Source organism: Trachypithecus francoisi, unplaced genomic scaffold, assembly GCF_009764315.1.
Source record: "Trachypithecus francoisi isolate TF-2019V2 unplaced genomic scaffold, Tfra_2.0 Lachesis_group10, whole genome shotgun sequence".
NCBI lineage: Eukaryota > Metazoa > Chordata > Mammalia > Primates > Cercopithecidae > Trachypithecus > Trachypithecus francoisi.
Window position 1 is genome coordinate 107,573,929 of NW_022681455.1, and position 14,196 is coordinate 107,588,124.

At 41.6% G+C, this 14,196-nt stretch overlaps 1 protein-coding gene across 4 annotated transcripts in view; it reads left to right on the top strand.

Annotated features, from left to right (window-relative positions):
* CBFB (core-binding factor subunit beta) overlaps positions 1 to 14,196 on the top strand; it is an 82,393-nt gene that overhangs the window by 31,212 nt on the left and 36,985 nt on the right. For all 4 annotated transcript variants that reach the window (XM_033218728.1, XM_033218726.1, XM_033218727.1 and 1 more), the window contains one exon: positions 12,145 to 12,261. In XM_033218728.1, the coding sequence (XP_033074619.1) occupies positions 12,145 to 12,261 (117 nt within the window). The remainder of the gene's footprint in view (positions 1 to 12,144; positions 12,262 to 14,196) is intronic.

Genomic DNA, 14,196 nt, shown 5'->3' on the forward strand with positions numbered 1-14,196 from the left:
AGGGTTTCACCGTGTTAGCCAGGATGGTCTCGATCTCCTGACCTCGTGATCCGCCTGCCTCGGCCTCCCAAAGTGCTGCGATTACAGGCGTGAGCCACCGCACTCCAGACACTTTCTTTAGTTTTTCATTTTATGATTTCTCTTTTGAGCTATAAGAAGATTGGTAAATTACATTAATTCACTATAGAAGAAGCCATTTTTACCCATACATGCAACCCAGTTATAATTCAGAGGCAAACAAGATTGAGTGACTGTAGAGATTATCTGGCAGTTGAGCAGCTGACTGTGCATTTATGAACAGGGAGGTGCGTGTGGCTAAAGGAGGATGAGTCAGAACCAAGTATCTTCTAAAGGAATCTGTTGAATAGACTACAGAAATGATTACAGCAAACGACAGAGTACATACTTCTTCAGTGGAATATCTTGTTTTCTTGGGTGCCTGTGGCCATCCCAGTATTACTGTTGGCTGATTCATTCATTGGTCTGTGGGTAGGAACAACTCTTCATTGTCAGGGAAAAAACAGTGTCTCTCCTTTGGAAAGAAATTACTGTCATTGTTACTGTAATGTTCTCTATGTTTCACAACTTTTATGTACGTTGAGCTGTCTGATTTTTATTGTCACCTATGAAGGAGTATTATTTAACCCGATTTTTTTATATGTAAGAAATCTTTGCCCCAGGCACATTTAATAGAGCTAGAATTTAAACTCACATTTTTTTTTTAATTCCAAAGCACATTTTGTTTTCACTCTTCCCATGCTGTTTTGAGGTAAGCATAGTGGATAATATTTTCTTTCTTTTAAAAATGAATACATGGCCGGGCACAGTGGCTCACTCATGCCTGTAATCCCAGCACTGTGAGAGGCCGAGGCAGGTGGATTACCTGAGGTCAGGAGTTTGAGACCAGCCTGGCCAACATGGTGAAATCCTGTCTCTACCAAAAATACAAAAATTAGCCAGGTATAGTGGTGGGTGCCTGTAGTCCCAGCTGCTCAGGAGGATGAGCCAGGAGAATCACTTGAACTGGACAGGCAGAGGTTCCAGCGAGCCAAGATTGCGCCATTGTACTCCAGCCTGGACGACAGAGCAAGACTCCGTCTCAAAAAAAAAAAAAACAAAACAAAGCATATATGGCTAGGCATAGTGGCTCACGCCTGTAATCTCTGTACTTTGGGAGGCCAAGGCGGGAGGATTGCTTGAGTCCAGGAGTTGAAGACGAGCCTGGACAACATAATGAGACCACCATCTCTACAAAAAATGTAAAAATTAACTGGACATGGTAGCACGCACCTGTAGTCCCAACTGCTTGAGAGGCAGCGAGTTGAGGTTGCAGTAAGCCGTGATTGCACCACGGCATTCCAGCTTGGATGACAGAGTGAAATACAATACAACACAACACAGTGCACGTGGGCATATTTGTGAATCACTGTGAAAGCGCTGTGAGTATTGAGTTTGAGTTTACAAAGAAATTGTGGTGGATGAATTTGCAGATACAGAATCCACAAAGAACGAGGATTGTTGGTGGCCAAGCGCAAACTTGTACAGAGTGGCAAAAAAATGAGTCACATTCAGAGCATGTTCCCAGTTGAGGTAGAACGGAAGTGGTGTGCTGCCTTCTTGTCTCAGCTTTTATGCTGTAAATACATGTCTTTTTCAAGGTCTCTTCACATTTTTCATTTTGTGATTTTTGTTGGTGATTTCACTGTTTAAAATGGCCCACAAGGATAATGTTAAAGTGCTGTCATTCCTTAAATGCAAGAAGGTCGTAATGTGCCTTATGGAGAAAATGTGTATGTTAGCTAAGTTCCCTTCAGTCATGAGTTACAGTGCTGTCAGCCATAAGTTCAGTGTTAGTGAATCAGCAATATATATTGAAGACAGTGTCTGAACAGAAGCATACATAAAACAAGATTATGTATTGATCAGTTGAGGAAGATGTTAGGCTAGAAGGAACCTACCTCTGCATTTCCCTTAGGAACAGTGGTTAGTGTTCACTAATTCAGTGTTTGTATAGACTTGATAGAGTATAACAATGGCAAGTCTGTGTGTGTGTGCGTGCGCACATAGGCTTAATCATTTTCTTTACCTAGTATTGTGTCTTTTCCCATTAACAGTGTAGTATAAACATCCCATGTAACATGCTTGTTTTTGGTGGTGAGGGATGCTTGTTTTTGGTGGTCAACGATCAGCAGACCTGCCTGGATTCTAGCAGGCCTTTTTTTTTTTTTTTTGGACAGAGTCTCGCTCTGTCGCTAGGTTGGAGTGCAGTGGCATGATCTCAGCTCACTCCAACCTTGGCCTCCCAGGTTCAAGCAACTCTCCTGCCTCAGCCTCCTGAGTAGCTGGGACTACAGGCGCATGCCACCACACCCAGCTAATTTTTGTATTTTTAGTAGAGACAGGGTTTCACCGTGTTGGCCAGGATGGTCTCAATCTCCTGACCTTGTGATCTGCCCACCTCGGCCTCCCAAAGTGCTGGGATTACAGGCGTGAGCCACCGCGCCCGGCCTATATTAAGTATTTATATGCTTGGTTTCATTTTTGAATTTTTTGGTTTTGTTCCATTAAGTTACAGCTGACTGCCACAGCACTCCTATATATTTACTGATTGTGTTATGTTTTAATATCTGAAAGAACAAAAAATTATTCTTTCTCTAATTTTTCATGGATGGCCTGATTCTTTTATGTGAACTGTAGACTTCCTAAATTCTAAAAAACATTATTTTGATATTTCAGATATTTCATTGGAATTTCGTTTAAGATTTCTTTGGGATAAATTGTCATTTGTAGTCTTTCCATTCATGAATATGACATCACACTAGTTACTCAAATCTTTTTTTTTTTTTGAGATGGAGTCTTGCTCTGTTGCCCAGGCTGGAGTGCAATGGCACTATCTTGACTCACTGCAACCTCTGTCTCCTGGGTTCAAGTGATTCTCCTGCCTCAGCCTCCTGAGTAGCTGGGATTACAGGTGCATGACAACATGTCCAACTAATTTTTGTATTTTTAGTGTTGATGGGATTTCACCATGTGGCCAGGTTGGGTCTTGAACTCCTAGTAAGTGATCCACCCGCCTCAGCCTCCCAAAGTGCTGGGATCACAGGCGTGAACCACGCCCAACCTATGTAATAAACATTTGTTGAACAGGTGGATCTTTTCAAATGGAAATTATTATTGGAAACTTACAAGAAAAAAATTCTAAATTCTAGCTGTTTTCTGTTCTTCTATTAATCAGTATTTAAATATTTACTGAGAACCTAAGGAGTAATGAATGATCACACCTTCTTACGTTTTCTTAAGATATCAGTTTATAGACTAGAGCCACAAGTGTTTAAGCTCTAACAGCTTATTACAGAGAAGTGAGATATCCTTTCCAGTCAAAAGGAATTTTTTGACAGTGAAGTTTCAGCTTCTTGCTTTTCTCAGTAGCTTTGACACCTGGTTTCTGTGTGTATTGATTTAATGACTCAGTACTGATGTGCGTGGGGGTCTTGTTTGCAAATCTGTAGTTACTCTGTTTTAATTGCCTTGAAATTCTTTTCTTTAGAATCACTCAAAAAAGGGAACTTTGCTATCCCTTTGTACCTTCAATTTCCTCTCTCTCATCTCGGCTACCTAGAAACCATGATCTTTTCTGTAAGTTACATAGTATTGTAGAGGAAAAGACAGGTAAGGATGTCACTGCTTATTCCAAATTTAGATATTCATAGAATAAGTACCTTCCAGACCCTCAAAGAACTGTTTGTACAGGTTAATACATGAGAAGTTGACTTAGGTTATTCCTTTGATACTTAAATTTCAAAACACAGGATTAGTAATATTGAGATACTTAAGTTTGGTTCATTTACTAAATAGAGAACATTTACCATCTCAGGCTGTGTATTAGAAAGATCTTTGTGTCTATGAGGGAAAGGGAAAAATGGAGTTTTTCTATCATAATTGAATCCTTTTTGCCTTGCACACCCCTTTGGAGCATCTAATGAAAGCAGTGGACTTCATTAGAAAAATGCACATGGTCTCAAACACATTTTTGCACAGAGAAGTTTCTGGTCTTCTTGAAACATATCTGTAAGCCCAAACCCCTGCAGGTTTTCTGAACTCCATCTAATGCAGCCAACAAAGGGGAAATTTTAAATGGGGACCTGTGACAACCTTTAACCTGCGCTCCTTACAGGTTTCTTCACCGGCTGTTCATAGCCTGCTCTGCTGGGGTTTTTTCTTCTACTCAACCATCTAAAAGTTGGACTTCCTCCAGATTCTTCCTGGGTCCCCTTCTTTTCCCCTGCTTGCTCCGGGGTCTCTTTGTTTCCTCTATATTTAAATACCATGCTATTGTTGATGGCTGCCAGATTCATAACAGCCCAGATCTATTCTCAGAATGCTGGAATCCCATATGTAACTGCCTCCTCAAAATCTTGATTTGGATATCTCATAGATGTCATTTACATGTGGCAGATAAAAATTGTTGCAAACTTTTCATTTTTCTTTTCTTTTCTTTTTTTTTTTTTTTGACAGAGTTTTGCTCTGTTGCCCAATCTGGCGTGCAGTGGCACGATCATGGCTCACTGCAGCCTCAACCTCCTGGGCTTAGGTGATCCTCCCTGCTCAGCCTGCAGAGAGTTTCGGGGACTGCAGGTGTGTAACACCACACCTGGCTAATTTTTTGTAGAGATGAGGTCTCAGTATGTTGCCCTGACTGGTCTTGAACTCCTGAACTCAAGCAATCCTCCCACTGTGGCCTCCCAAAGTATGCTAATATTACAGGTGTGAGCCACCATGCTTGGCAGCAAACTTTTAAAAATGACAGCTCATTGAGATATAATTCACATACCATAAAATTCACTCTTTTAGAGTGTACATTTCATTGGTTTTTAATACATTGAGAGTTCTGCAGCCATCATTACTATTTAATTTCAAAACATTTTCATCACACCGTAAAGAAATCCCATACATAGTAGCAATTACTCCTCATTTGCTACTCCCCTATGCCCCTGGCAACTGCTTACCTACCTTCTGTCGCTCTGTCGCTCTAGATTCAGCTTTGTGGATGTTTCTGGGGTTTTGTTTGTTTGTTTGTTTTTGTTTATTTGTTTTTTGAGACGGAGTTTCATTCTTGTTGCCCAGGCTGGAGTGCAATGGCGCGATCTTGGCTCACCACAACCTCCGCCTCCCAGATTCAAACGATTCTCCTGCCTCAGCCTCCCGAGTAGCTGGGGTTACAGGCATGCACCACCACGCCCAGCTAATTTTGTATTTTTAGTAGATACGGGGTTTCTCCATGTTGGTCAGGCTGATCTCGAACTCCCAACCTCAGATGATCCGCCCACTTTGGCCTCCCACAGTGCTGGGATTACAGGCATGAGCCACCACGCCGGCCAGCTTTCTGGACATTTCATATAATATGTAGCCTTTTTTTCGTAGCTTCATTCACTTAGTATTGTGTTTTCAAGGTTCATTCTGTGTTTTTGTGTGTATAAACATTTCATTCCTTTTTATGATCAAGTAATATTCCATTGTATAGGTGATACCACAGTTGATGGTACAAACATACTTTGCTGAAGCTCTACTGGATTAGTGGTGGGAAATTTAAAGCTACAGAATGAAAATTAGGTGATACCATGTGTGATTTAGATTGAATCTAACATCACACATACTTATATTTAGAGCTTGAGATGATTAAAAATTGTGTTGAACTAGCTTTCCCCTTTTTCAGAAGAACACAAGATATGAAACTATAGTCACTTTTTAACCTTCTGTGAAGTCTCAAACATATTTGTGATATTTTACTTTTGGAAAGATAAACTGTTTTCTTGTTTTTCTCATGTATGGTTAGCTGCATCTGTTTACCCATTTTAAATTCATTTTGTATAAAATATTTCATTGTTCTAGGACAATGGGTTTAATCCCTAATTCATATTCTAATAACTTTTATTTTTAAAGTTATTAGAATAATAACTCTAAATAAGGAATAACTTTAAATAAGGAACTAATTTAATAAGGAATAATAAGGAATAATAACTTTAAATAAGGAATAATAAGGAATAATAACTTTAAATAAGGAATAATAACTTTAAATAAGGAATCATTTTCAGTGAAAAACTGTCTTTGTGCTTAAATGACTTTTTTTTTTGACAGAAGCATTTCACTGTGTATTAAATGACATTATTGAATTACATTATAAAATGCCAAACTGTTAAGAGACAGAATTTTATTTTCTTTATACTTTGAAGTTTGGTATTCATGAATACATGAAAGCACCAAGCATTTACTTTGAAGATGTACACATAAAACTGTATTTATTTGAATGAGAACATCTAAATAAATCACTAGGATCATCTAAATATTATTTTTAATTATAATTGCAGACATTAGTCTTGATTAAAAATTGTTGTCATTTTCTGGCTGGGCGCGGTGACTCACACTTGTAATCCCAACACTTTGGGAGGCTGAGGCAGGCGGATCACCTGAGGTGAGGAGTTCAAGACTAGCCTGACAAACATGATGGAATCCCATCTCTACTGAAAATACACAAATTAGCGGTGCGTGGTGGTGGGCGCCTGTAATCCCAGATACTTAGAAGGCTGAGGCAGGAGAATCCCTTGAACCTGGGAGGTGGAGGTTGCAGTGAGCCAAGATTGCACCACTGCACTCCAGCCTGGGCGTTAAAAGCAAAACTCCATCTCGTAAAACAAAGAATTTTACACATTTTCTGAAACCATTTAGAATTTTCCCAAAATAGATCATTGGTTTTCTTTGTTGTGAAAGAACATTTATAAATAAATAATAAATTGGCTTTAAAAAAGTTTGGTAATTTTATAAGGAAATTTTTTTTTTCTTTTTTTTTTTTTTTTTTTTTTTTTTGAGACGGAGTCTTGCTCTGCCACCCAGGCTGGAGTGCAGTGGCCAGATCTCAGCTCACTGCAAGCTCCGCCTCCCGGGTTTACGCCATTCTCCTGCCTCAGCCTCCCGAGTAGCTGGGACTACAGGCGCCCGCCTCGTCTCCCGGCTAGTTTTTTGTATTTTTAAGTAGAGACAGGGTTTCTCTGTATTAGCCAGGATGGTCTCGATCTCCTGACCTCGTGATCCGCCCATCTCGGCCTCCCAAAGTGCTGGGATTACAGGCTTGAGCCACCGCGCCCGGCCAGGAAATTTTTTTTTTTCTTGGCTCACTGCAGCCTCTGTCTCCCGGGTTCAAGCGATTCTCCTGCCTCAGCCTCCTGAGTAGCTGGGATTACAGGCGCCCACCGCCACACCTGGCTAATTTTTTTTATTTTTAGTAGAGACGGGGTCTCGCCATATTGGCCGGGCTGGTTTCAAACTCCTGACCTCAGGTGATCTGCCCTGCCTCAGCCTCCCAAAGTACTGGGATTACAGGTGTGAGCCACCACGCCCAGCCAGGAAAATGTTTTTGACTATGGACATTAATATGAATAAGCTGGCTGGGTCAGGAGTTAGAGACCAGCCCAGCCAACATGGCGAAACCCTGTCTCTACTAAAAATAGAAAAGTTAGTGGGGCGTGGTGGCGTGCGCCTGTAATCCCAGCCACTCGGGAGGCTGAGCAGGGAGAGTCGCTTGAACCTGGGAGGTGGAGGTTGCAGTGAGCCAAGATCATGCCATTGCACTTCGGCCTGGGAGACAGAGTGAGACTCTGTCTCAAAAATAATAATAATTTTTTAAAAAAGAATAAGCTAAGAGATTGTGGAATCTTCAATTCTAAAGAATGTAAATCATTGATGACTAATATAAAATCCAATTAAAATGGTGTAAAGTTGACTTTGCTATTAGAAAAGATGTCTTCATGATTAGAATTTATAATGAGGTGTGCTAATAGGTGAAACAACAGCCCCCAGTGCATGCTACCCTGTCCACCGTTAGCCTTCTAACAGGATTTAAGATTAATGAAGATTTCTGGATGGAAATATTCATGAGAGATGGTAGATCACGTTTCACTGAGATGAAATAAGCGATATTGTTTTTAGGTTTTGTGAGGGGTTGAGCAGAGGTCGGCATAGTCACTTGTTTGATTTGGTGCACATTGGTGGAGTTTTAAATGCACAGTATGGAAGGGAATGAGCACTTATCAGAACAGAAGGAAATGTGTGGTTAAACGGTTTCAGTTGTAACGGAAGACTATTTCCCTTGGTCCAAATAGGAGGAGAAATGGAACCTTTTGTATTTTGGTTATTTTCCAATGTAAGTAGAAATTGGTTCAGTGTGGTTCATTGCAGCCCTTAGCAGAAATGATTGGGTTCAGTAGTGAAGGGGAATGACACAAATATATACCAGGAAAGCATAAATTTTTGTTTATTTATTTATTTATTTTTTTGAGACAGAGTCTTACTCTGTCTCCCAGGCTAGAGTGCAGTGGTGCGACCTCAGTTCACTGCAACCTCTGCCTCCCAGGTTCAAGCGATTCTTCTGCATCAGCCTCCCTAGTAGCTGAGACTACAGGCACGTACACCTACGCCCAGCTGATTTTTTTGTTTTTAGTAGAGACGGGCTTTCACCATGTTGGCCAGGCTGATCGTGAACTCCTGACCTCCTGCCTCGGCCTCCTAAAGGGCTAGGATTACTGCCATAAGCCCCTGCACCCAGCCAGAGGGCATAAATTCTATAAGTACTATTTTAAAGGTATCTCAGAGGTAATTTTTTATTGTGTTTATAATTATTGGCAGTCAGTTATTCTTATTAGACATCTCTAAAACAAAAAGAATCCAAGAGACTGAAGAGACTACTGAAAGGAGTTTTTAAAAAAGATGCTTCCAGCTTTTCCTCAGAATGAGAAACTGTTTTACAAATTTTTATATAATTAAACAGGTAATAAATAATGCCAGATTTGAGCTCACAAAGCACTGGATTTCCCAAAGGAAATACATTTGGTGCAGGTAAATGAAAAGCCTGGTTAATAAAGATATATTTGATAATCTGCAGTTTTGAAAACTCACTGAAGAACTCCTGCTTCCTCTGCATTAAAAATATCTTGTTCAATGCAGTAAATATTAACCTAACCTATGCTGGTTTATTCAGAAACTCATGTTAAACGAGGTAGAGAACACCTAAAATTATGTGTTTTATTTGTTTGTTTTTGAGATAGAGTCTAGCCTTTTCACCCAGGCTGGAGTGCAGTCGCGCCATCTCGGCTTACTGCAACCTCTGCCTCCTGGGTTCAAGCGATTCTCCTGCCTCAGCCTCCCAAGTACCTGGGATTACAGGTGCCTGCTACCACGCCCAGCTAATTTTTGTCTTTTTAGTAGAGATGGGGTTTCACTTTGTTGGCCAGGCTGGTCTCGAACTCCTGACCTTGTGATCCACCTGCCTTGGCCTCCGAAAGTGTTGCGATTACAAGCATGAGCCACTGCACACAGCCCTAAAATTATGTTTTTAAAAGTAACTATTAGAATGGTGTAGTATTAGGAGTGGAAAGAGTGTAGAACCTGTAATAAATTTCTCTTATATTGTTTATCACAATAAAATATTCACCCCAGGATAATAGAGTTAGCACCATCCTTTCTGGGTGGATACTCTTGGGAACAATTGTATTTTGAGCCAATATGAGAATTAATTTGGTGATCAAAATGATCTAAATTTGGGTATGATGTATACCTAAAGCAATTTTTATTCTAGAGTTATTTATTTACTTGAAAAAGAATGATGAAGAAACTGTGTTTTTTTTTGTTTGCTTTTTGTTTTTCCAGAAGAAAAGTTAATGAAAATGTGAAACAGAAGTTTTATTTCTTTTTTTTCTCTCTCTTTTTTTTTTTTTTTGTCTCCACTGTCACCCAGACTGGAGTGCAGTGGCACTATCTCAGCTCACTGCAATCTCCGCCTCCCGAGTTCAAGTGATTCTCTTGCCTCAGCCTCCTGAGTAGCTGGGATTATAGCTGTGGTTGCAACCATGCCTGGCTAATTTTTGTATTTTCAGTGGAGATGGGGTTTTGCCATGTTGGCCAGGCTGGTCTCAAACTCCTGACTTCAGGTGATTTGCCCGCCTTAGCCTCCCGAAGTGTTGGGATTACAGACGTGAGCCACCGCACCTAGCCAGGATATAGGAGTTTTGTCATAAAGCTGAAGGTTCACCAGATGGGAGATACTTTTGGTTTTAGCAATCTTAAAGATCTTTTTAAAATTTGTTGGTACTTTTTTAAACCTCAGTGCATAAAGTATAATGAACATATTTAATTTGTCAGTGACTTGAGATGTTACCATATCCTAGGATACTCATTTTTGATATTTCTCTAATGTATAAGCAGATATACTTGTTGGATGTGATACAATAGGAAGTCTGACTAATTTTCTTATCTAAAGGTATTATGTGAAAGGAATAAACACATTTCCATTAAGAATTCAAGATGCGGCCGGGCGCGGTGGCTCAAGCCTGTAATCCCAGCACTTTGGGAGGCCGAGACGGGCAGATCACAAGGTCAGGAGATCGAGACCATCCTGGCTAACACGGTGAAACACCGTCTCTACTAAAAATGCAAAAAAAAAAAACTAGCCGGGCAAAGTGGCGGGCGCCTGTAGTCCCAGCTACTCCGGAGGCTGAGGCAAGAGAATGGCGTAAAACCCGGGAGGCGGAGCTTGCAGTGAGCTGAGATCCGGCCACTGCACTCCAGCCCGGGCGACAGAGCAAGACTCCATCTCAAAAAAAAAAAACAAATAATTCAAGATGCTTGGTTAAGTTTATTCATTTTTTTATTTTTATTTTTTAACTTTTTAGAGGTGAGGGCTCTCTATGTTGCCCAGGCAGGTCTTGAACTCCTGGCCTCAAGTGATCCTCACACCTTGGCCTCCCAAAGTATTGGGATAACAGGCATTAGCCACTGGTGCCTAGCCTTATTGTCTTAGTTGATTTTGTTATAGTATTTAAGAATTTCACGGCCGGGCGTGGTGGCTCAAGCCTGTAATCCCAGCACTTTGGGAGGCCGAGAGGGGTGGATCACGAGGTCAGGAGATCGAGACCATCCTGGCTAACACGGTGAAACCCCGTCTCTACTAAAAATACAAAAACTAGCCGGGCGAGGTGGCGGGCGCCTGTAGTCCCAGCTACTCGGGAGGCTGAGGCAGGAGAATGGCGTAAACCTGGGAGGCGGAGCTTGCAGTGAGCTGAGATGCGGCCACTGCATTCCAGTCCAGGTGACAGAGCGAGACTCCGCCTCAAAAAAAAAAAAAAAAAGGATTTCAACAGGGAATTGAAAGAAGTAGATTTTGGGTTAACTTACCAGTTTCGAGATCAATGATTCATACTACATGTAGTCAAACCCTGTGACCTTATAACTTTTCTACTGTATTTAAAAGACTGATTAAGCTTACTGTTGCATATTGGGTAAAGTAAAAAATAATAAATAAAAGACTGTGAAATAACTTGAATTAAATTTCATAATCCCATATAAAGGATAGCAGTGTTTTGTTGCAAATTATTTATGGACACCTAAAGATAACCACATACTACTTAATGTGATATAATAGCAAATATTATACCAGTTCAGGTTCTTTGGTTAAAAGCAGTAGAAATCAACTCTGGCTAACAAGACAAAAAAATAAAAAGAAAAAAAGATTAATTATCAGGAATCTATGAGATAGCTTATAAAACTGAAGGGAATATCAAGAGCCTGATCCTGCATGGCTCCAGGAACCCACGTTGAGGGAAGCAGTGCATGCTCTCTTCAGAGGGTGGTGGCTTCCAATTGTTTTCCATCTTTCTACCCAACATTCAAAAATCACAGTGTCTGGCCAGGCATGGTAGCTCATGCCTGTAATCCTAGCACTTTCGGAGGCCAAGGCGGGCGGATTGCCTAGCTCAGGAGTTCGAGACCAGCCTGGGGAACATGGTGAAACCCCATCTCTACTAAAAATACAAAAAAAAAAAATTAGCCAGGCATGGTGCTTGAGCGCCTGTAATCCCAGCTACTGGGGAGTCTGAGGCAGGAGAGTTGCTTGAACCTGGGAGGCAGAGGTTGCAGTGAATTGAGATCGTGCCACTGCATTCCAGCCTGGGGAGCACAGCAAAACTCCATCTTAGTCAATCAATCAATCAATCATAATTTTATTCATCTTTTCTACAGAGTTTATATAAGTAAGTTTAATCTTTTTATTTTCATATGCCTGATGCTTTTCAATGATTTTCGTCCTTTTCTGTGTCTTAGGTGTATTTGAAGGCTCCCATGATTCTGAATGGAGTCTGTGTTATCTGGAAAGGCTGGATTGATCTCCAGAGACTGGATGGTATGGGCTGTCTGGAGTTTGATGAGGAGCGAGCCCAGGTAGGGTAACGTCAGGCTTTATTGAGCATGGTCCCTTTATTTGTAGTCCCTAATCTTGCCTTTGTCTGGGGACCTATTTTACCCAGTCTTTAAGTATAGAAAGTATTATGTCGAAGCAATATTGAGGAATCCTGAAAATGTTGAGACTCAAATTCTGATCCTGATTTTGGGAAAGTTTTTTCTTCAGCAGTTCTAAATTTCATGGGTTATTCGTATCTGCTCAGTGGGGGCTTCAAAGTCCAGTAAGTAGTTCTTTTTTTTTTTTTTTTTTTTTTTGAGACGGAGTCTCACTCTGTCACCCAGGCTGGAGTGCAGTGGCCCAATCTCAGCTCCTGCAAGCTCCGCCTCCTGGGTTTACGCCATTCTCCTGCCTCAGCCTCCTGAGTAGCTGGGACTACAGGCGCCCGCCACCTCGCCTGGCTAGTTTTTTGTATTTTTAGTAGAGACGGGGTTTCACCGTGTTAGCCAGGATGGTCTCGATCTCCTGACCTCATGATCCGCCTGTCTCGGCCTCCCAAAGTGCTGGGATTACAGGCTTGAGCCACCGCGCCCGGCCAGTAGTTCTTTAAAATATTTGTTCTTGATCTCTACAATATTATGAATAGGGAAAAAAGGAAAAACAGTTCAAAATAAAATGTAGGAGCCGTGCTTTTGGAATGCTCGAGTGAGGAGCTCAACAAGTCGTTTCCCCAGAAAGCAATGATAAAACTTGACAAAAATTGTTTAAAAAAAAAAAAAAAAAAGAGCTGGACGTGGTGGCTCACACCTATAATCCCAGCACTTTGGGAGGCCAAGGCAGACGGATCACCTGAGACTTGAGGTCAGGATTTCAAGACCAGCCTGGCCAACATGGTGAAACCCCGTCTCTACTAAAAATATAAAAATTTGCCAGGTGTGGTGGTGCACACCTGTAATCCCAGCTACTCGGGAGGTTGAGGCACAAGAATCGCTCGAACCCAGGAGACAGAGATTGCAGTGAGCCAAGATGGTGCCACTGCACTCCAGGCTGGGCAACAGAACAAAAGTCTGTTTCAAAAACAACAACAACAAACCACACCCATTTAAGGCCTCATGGAAGCTATTGAATCTCAGTAAGATCAGTGACTGTGGCATTTTAGTCAGGAGCTGCTCCCATTCCCCAGCTGTGTGGTCCATCAAGTTGTTCCTGGGCAGGCAGGGTAAGCCATGAACACTGGTAGATCTGTTGTCCTGTAAAAGAGAGCTGACTTTATTAAAAGTAGGGCTTGGGAAAAAAAATCCATATGCAGGCATGTTGTTTAAAATGATAGAGGTCTCATTTGCAAACAATCTGGCAAAGCTAATGTTGCAGAAAGCAATGAAATGGCAGACCAGCCAGAAATTTATCAGGGAGATTCAGGGAAAGAGATAGGTAAAGTAGACCCTACTAAGATTACACTCATGTCATCCAGAAAGCTGTATGCAGGTACAAGGCTACATCTGCTCTGAAGAGAACACAGAAGGCTCTTGCATGCTACTTTTCCCTGGGTGAACACAAGATAGACTGACAAACTCCCTGAACTTTGAAAGCATTTCTCCAAGCCACGCACAAGTCCAGTGGCAAAAGGTGGAAGTCTGCTGGCTCAAGGTGTTTGCGTAAAACCTCTGGCCAGTCATTGGCTGACAGCTGAACTATGCTGATCCAGGGACAACCCCCCAGAAAGCAAGACTTAAAAAGACAACTGTGCGTAATGACTCACACTTATAATCCCAGCATTTGGGGAGGCCAAGATGGCAGGATCACATGAGCCCAAGAGTTAAAGACCAGCCTGGGCAACATGGTGAGACCCCATCTCCACAGTTTTAAAAATTAACCAGGGTCGGGCGCGGTGGCTCAAGCCTGTAATCCCAGCGCTTTGGGAGGCCGAGACAGGTGGATCGCGAGGTCAGGAGATTGAGACCAACCTAGCTAACACG